The sequence below is a fragment of the Rhinopithecus bieti genome, unplaced genomic scaffold (genome assembly GCF_001698545.2).
Source record: "Rhinopithecus bieti isolate Rb0 unplaced genomic scaffold, ASM169854v2 scaffold_3875, whole genome shotgun sequence".
NCBI lineage: Eukaryota > Metazoa > Chordata > Mammalia > Primates > Cercopithecidae > Rhinopithecus > Rhinopithecus bieti.
In genome coordinates this window covers 2,082,460-2,089,233 of record NW_016804422.1, presented here as the reverse complement: position 1 = coordinate 2,089,233, position 6,774 = coordinate 2,082,460, and the positions used below count along the sequence as shown (strand labels likewise).

The window sequence follows — 6,774 nt, the reverse complement described above, 5'->3', positions numbered from 1 at the left end:
TCCCAGCACTTTGGGAGGCCAAGGCGGGCGGATCATGAGGTCAGATCCAGACCATCCTGGCCAACACAGTGAAACCCCGTCTCTATTAAAAATACAAAAAATTAGCCGGACGTGGTGGCGGGTGCCTATAGTACCAGCTGCTCGGGAAGCTGAGGCAGGAGAATGGTGAAAACCCAAGAGTCGGAGCTTATAGTGAGTCAAGATGGCGCCACTGCACTCCAGCCTGGGCAACAGAGCGAGATTCTGTGTCAAAAAAAAAAAAGAGAGAGAGACAGGTTCTTACACTGTCACCCAGGTTGGAGTCTTTGCCCATTTTTAATTGGATTATTTGTCTCTCTTGTTTTTTTTTGAGGTGGAGTCTTACTTTATCACCCAGGCTGGAGTACAGTGGCTCAATCTCAGTTCACCACAACCTCCACCTCCTGGGTTCAAGTGATTCTCCTGTCTCAGCCTCCCGTGTAGCTGGGATTACAGGTGCGTGCCACCATGCCCGGCTAATTTTGTTTTGTTTTGTTTTTTTTCAGTAGAGACAGGGTTTCACTATGTTGGCCAGACTGGTCTCGAATGGACCTCAGGTGGTCCACCCGCCTCAGCCTCCCAAAGTGCCGGGATTACAGGCATGAGCCACCAGCCCGGCCCTGATGTTTATTGTTGTTTTAAGTCACTAAGTTTTGGGGTAAGTTGGTTTCGTTTTTTGGGTTTTTTTGAGACAAGGTCTTGCTCTGTCACCCAAGCTGGCATGCAGGGGCGCCATCTTGGCTAACTGCAGCCTTGAACTCCTGGGTTCAAGTGATCCTCCTGCCTCATTGGAGTAAACTGTTAAACTGCAATAGATAACTGATATATCCAGTTACTTTTGCAGTCTTTTTCCCGAATTTTGTTTTGTTTTGTTTTGAGACAGAATTTCACTCTTGTTGCCCAGACTGGAGAGCAATGGCGTGATCTTGGCTCACTGCAACCTCCGCCTCCCAGGTTCAAGAGATTCTCCTGCCTCAGCCTCTCAAGTAGCTGGAATTACAGGCATGTGCCACCACGCCCAGCTAATTTTGTATTTGTGTACTTGTTTTTATTTATTTATTATTTTTTTTTTTTGAAACGTGGTTTCACTCTTGTTGCCCAGGCTAGAGAGCAAAGGTGCGATCTGGGCTCACCGCAACCTCTGCCTCCCATGTTCAAGTGATTCTCCTGCCTCAGCCTCCCAAGTAGCTGGGATTACATGCATGCACCACCACACCCAGCTAATTTTGTATTTTTAGTAGAGACAGGATTTCTCCATGTTGCTCAGGTTGATCTCGAACTCCCAACCTCAGGTGATCTGCCCGCCTTGGCCTCCCAAAGTGCTGGGACTACAGGTGTGAGCCACCACGCCGGGCCTAATTTTGTATTTTTAGTAGAGACGGGGTTTCTCCATCTTGGTCAGGCTGCTCTCAAACTCCCAACCTCAGGTGATCTGCCCACCTCAGACTCCCAAAGTGGGATTACAGGCGTGAGCCACTGCGCCTGGCCCTTCCTGGATGTTTTTCCTGCTCACTGTTCTGCTTCCAAATTCTTCTCAAGGTTGCTATTACACTAACCTTTCCAAAATATCATTTTTACCATGTTGTTTCTTTATTTCTTTAGAATCTCTTATTCTTGTATTTGTCAGGTCCTTCCATGTCACCATTTCTACCATTTTTTAAAATTTCTTTAGAATTTCTTATTCTTGTATTTGTCAGGGCCTTCCATATCAAACCAAGGAAGTCCCTCTCTGGGCAACAGAGGTGACATGCAAGTCTGAGGGGTTTATGAACACAATAGAAACGCCCAGAGGCCACCACACCTTTACATCCAAAATCCCTCATATTGTCCTCCCATAGTCAGGCATAACCTTCCCTAGTTAGTAGAGAGAGAGAAATGGATCAAAGCTTCTGACTAGACCGGGTACAGTGGCTCACGCCTATAATCCCAGCACTTCAGGAGGCCAAGGCAGGAGGATCACTTGAGGCCAGGAGTTTAAGACCAGCCTGGCCAACATGGAGAAACCCCATCTCTACTAAAAATACAAAAATTAGCCAGGCATGGTGGCACACACCTGTAATCCCAGCTACTCAGGAGGCTGAGGCAAGAGAATTGCTTGAACTCGGGAGGTAGAAGTTGCTGTGAGCCAAGATCCTGCCACTGTACTCCAGCCTGGGTGACAGAGGGAGAGTCTTGGCTCAAAAAAAAAAAAAAACCGACTAATACCTTTTTGTGATTTTTTTTTTTCTTTTGAGACAGTGTCTCATTCTGTTGCCCAGACTGCAGTGCAAAGGCTCATTGCAGCCTCAAACTCCTAGGTTCAACCAATCCTCCAGCCTTACCCTCCTGAGTAGCTGGGATTACAGGTGTGCACTACCATCCCCAGCTAATTTTTGTATTTTTTATAGACATGAGGTCTCGCCATGTTGCCAAGGCTGCCTTTTTGTGATTTTATACACACTTCATACCTCATACCTGTCTCATCAGGACATCAGCCATCCAACCAAACCAGCAAGAACATTAAAGTCCTTTGCAGGTGGTTTTTTTTTTTTTTTTTTTTTTGAGAAGGAGTCTCACTTTGTCACCCAGGCTGGAGTACAATAGCGCAATCTCAGCTCACTGCAACCTCCACCCTGCGGGTTCAAGCGATTCTCCTGCCTCAACATCCCAATTAGCTGGGATTACAGGCGCCTGCCACCACACCCGCTAATTTTTTTGTATTTTTATTAGAGATGGGATTTCACCATGTTGGCCAGGCTGGTCTCGAACTTCTGACCTCAGGTGATCCACCTGCCTCAGCCTCCCAAAGTGCTGGGATTACAGGCATGAGCTCACCGTGCCCAGCCTAAGTGGTATTATTTTATAATATGATCCCCACTTGCAAGCCACACTCACCTTCACTCCTGCCTTCCCCACACCAGACTGTCTGGGTCTCCCTACTTCTTCAGTCCGAACTCAGCCAGCACTTGAATGCTTGTTCTAACGCACCACCTTCCATAGAGCCTTTTCATGCCCCACTCTGAAGCATTGCAGCTTTTGGCTTGTCAGGACACACGGACCACAGCTCAGTTACACTATCTTGGACTTCTTTTTTTTCTTCTAAACCTTGGACCTCTGAAAGTACCTTAAGGTCAGGCTTTGATTGGAGTCCACCTAGCTTACTAAGGCCAAAAACACAGCAGTCAGCAATTTGTGGTTTTGGTTTAAGCTAAAGAGAGGCTTTCTGGTTGCTAAATACACCAGTGAGCATTTCAGTTATTTGCACTTCAGTGCAGAGGTCATCCAGTCCTTCTTGGGAGTGACATCAAGGACAAAGATGATAGGAGCTACATTGGTATGTATGTATGTGTGTATACATACATTTTTTCTTTTTCCTTTTTTTTTTTAAGGGTGGCCCCAGAGGCCTAGAACTAATAGGATATCTGCCTATACGGACAAAGAGCAGGAAGAAAGGCCAGATAATCGTCCCTCAGTAAACAGTGCTGCTTGGAATGACCACTGTCAGGGAAGCACTAACACAGGGCATTTACCATCAGCTAAATAAATATTTGATTTCATGTTGCACAATGACGTAGCCAGTCCAGCTACTTTAACCCTGGTCTTCCTACAGAATGACCCCAGTATGAGTTCTACCTCAGGGCAGCTCCTCTCTTAGATGAAAGGCAGCAAAGAGCTTGCTGCCCAAGCCTGCCAAGAGGAAGTGCCCACAAAACTATTTCGCTGTGGAGGAAATCTGACCCAACATCCTAACAAACCCCCTCACATGGGCTTCCAATCCTTTAAAACTCATGTCTGCTCCCCACAGGCCCACCCTGGCAATGACTTGTCAATTTTCTTCAAGTCTATGTCCAGAAATAAAGTGAGAAAACTTGGATGCAGCTTCGAGTGCTAAGCCATGGGGGACTTTGGTCCTCCAGCAAAGCATTAATGAAGGTGTTGCAAGGGGAATAGTTGAGATATGATAAGAGGAAGACCAGAAAGCAATCCCTGATGAATGTCCTCCCTCCCAAGCCTCAGTCTGACCATAGCTTCCTCATCTGGGAGTTGTGAGAACGTGGTTGGCCTTGTGCAAAGCTGATCACCTTGCTTTCCGTGGAAGGGGCTCGGTCACTGAGGTCATCATTGCTTCTCACAGGGATGCCTCTGCCCAGTAGGCTGAGCAGGCCACCGTTGGGTGACAGGCCGAAGAGTGTCAAGTACCTCCCCGGGCCGGGAAAGGTGCGAAAGAGATGGTTACTCTTGACCCAGGGGAATGTATCAAAGGACACCTCCAGAACAACCGCACCTGTCTTTAGTTGTCTTCCTGGGGCGGGCTTTACAGGGGACCTGTTTCAACCCTAATGATAATGTTAGAGTTGGCTGAAACCAGAACTATGGAAAGACGTTTTTTCTTTCCCATCCCTAAAGAAGTGGCGTAGGATCAGGAGAGACTGCGGGACAGAGAACTTTACATCAGAGCTCTTGACAGGCAGTTATAGGCTGCTCACTTTGAGCCGCCGCCTGGCTCTTTGGGGCGGAAGGTACAGCTTCCTGCCCATCCCTGAAAGAGAGATTCCCTAGACTTCTCACGGAAGCTCACACAGGTCCCTTTCCTGCCCAGCGGCCGCGCCTCGCGGGGAACCATGCTTTGCGCGCCCCACCCGGGCCTCCTCCCCAAAGCCTGAGACCCAGCCTCCCGCACCTTGACCGTGTCGAGAGGGTGACCCACGAACACCAGGCACACGCCGCCAAAGCCGCCGGCCAGCAGGTTCTTGAGCGGGCTGATGGGTTTCGGCTGCTCGGCCATAGTTAGTCCGTCTGTAATTCAGTCTGTCAGTTCTCGGGCAGTACTGGCTTCGCAGCCCCAGCTGCAGTGCCGGCACCGCCGACCTTTCACCCACTTTCGGGTGGGCGGGGCACAAGCCTGGGGCAGGTCGGGAGGAGGGCCCAGTGGACACGGTCGGGCTTCCGCCCGGGGCTGCTTCCGGTCTCGGCCCCGCCTCGATGGGCGCGGCAGAGCGCAAAGCCTCATGGGCGGGGTTTGGGAGTGTCGGCCGACAGGCCTATTCCTCCAGGAAGCCTTCCCAGTCTTCAGTGTTTCCTCCTCTGAACTCCGGTTCATCTACTCACTCCAGGGAGATCAATTGCGCCCTGCCAAATACCAGGCGTCCTTCTAGGTGCTGGAGGCACCTCTGGTAGTACAACACACAGGTCCCTGTCCTCCTGGAATTTACAGACCATAGCAAAGATAAATAACCGAAAAATGCATGGTGTATCAAGTAGTAATAAGTACTACCGAGAAAAATTCAGGAAGAGAGTTAGAGGGCGTGTGGGACAAGTGATTTGCAATTTTAATTAGTTGAATAAGAGAGGGTTTAACTGAAAAGGTGACAAGATTCAAGACCTAAGATGAGAGAGGGAGTTCTGTTCATACATAACCGGGTAAAGGGTGAGGAACCTTCCACTCAGAAGAAAAAATGCAAAAGCCTTGAGATGGTCTGTGCCTGACATGTTTGAAAAACCACAGGAAGAGGGAGGGTAGTAGCTGATGAGGCGACAGAGGTTTTGGAGGCACTAGAAGACAGATTTGGGCCTGGTGTTATGACTCATGTTGTGCCACTGCACTCCAGCCTGGGCAACAAGAGCAAAACACTGTCTCAAAAAAAAAAAGTTAAAGGCCAGACGCGGTGGCTCATGCCTGTAATCCCAGTACTTTGGAAGGCCGAGGCAGGTGGATCACCTGAGGTCAGGAGTTCAAGACCAGCCTGGCCAACATGGTCAAATCCCGTCTCTACTAAAAATACAAAAACTTGCCAGGCGTGGTGGCAGACGCCTATGCCTGTAATCCCAGTTACTCAGGAGGCTAAGGTAGGAGAATCGCTTGAGCCCAGGAGGCGGAGGTTGCAGTGAACTGAGATATTACCACTGTCTCTCCTCTGAAGGACGGAGAAGTCATTGCAGGGTCCTGAGTGGGGAGCGACATAGTCTGACATCGTTATCAGGATCCCCCTTTGATTGCTGGGTGAAAATAGACTCCATGGGGCAAGAAGAAACAAGGAGCCTTGAGGAGGCTAAAAGCCATGGCCAGAGATGTTGACTTGCACCAGGGCATAACAGAGGAGGTAGTAAGAAGTGGCCAGAGGCTGGGCGCGGTGGCTCACGCCTGTAATCCCAGCACTTTGGGAGGCCGAGGCGGGCGGATCACGAGGTCAGGAGATCGAGACCATCCTGGCTAACACAGTGAAACCCCATCTCTACTAAAAATACAGGTAGTGCGCACCTGTAGTCCCAGCTACTTGGAGGCTGAGGCAGGAGAATGGCGTGAACCCAGGAGGCGGAACTTGCAGTGAGCCGAGATGGCGCCACTGCACTCCAGCCTGGGTGACAAAGTGAGACTCTGTCTCAAAAAAAAAAAAAAAAAAAAAAGGAAGTGGCCAGATTCTGAATATTTTCTAAAGAAAAAAACATTCTAAGTTGTCAATTAATAGGATATAAGGTGGCCAGGCGCGGTGGCTCACACCTGTAATCCCAGCACTTTGGGAGACCGAGGCATACAGATCATGAGGTCAGGAGATCGAGGCCATCCTGGCTAACACGGTGAAACTCCATCTCTACTGAAAATACAAAAAAAAAAAATAGCCCTGCGTGGTGGCAGGCACCTATAGTCCCAGCTACTCGGGAGGCTGAGGCAGGAGAATGGCATGAACCTGGGAGGCAGAACTTGCAGGGAGCCGAGATTGCGCCACTGCAGACCAGCGTGGGAGACAGAGCGAGACTCCATCTCAAAAAAAAAAAAAA

At 49.4% G+C, this 6,774-nt stretch overlaps 1 protein-coding gene across 1 annotated transcript in view; it reads right to left on the bottom strand.

Annotated features, from left to right (window-relative positions):
* Nucleotides 1–4,996, bottom strand: part of SLC25A20 (solute carrier family 25 member 20) — a 44,082-nt gene extending 39,086 nt beyond the window's left edge. Inside the window, exon 1 of the mRNA XM_017867948.1 lies at nt 4,679–4,996. Coding sequence (XP_017723437.1) covers nt 4,679–4,783 — 105 coding nt within the window. The 5' untranslated portion in view covers nt 4,784–4,996. The remainder of the gene's footprint in view (nt 1–4,678) is intronic.
* Between the last annotated feature and the right edge of the window lie 1,778 nt (nt 4,997–6,774).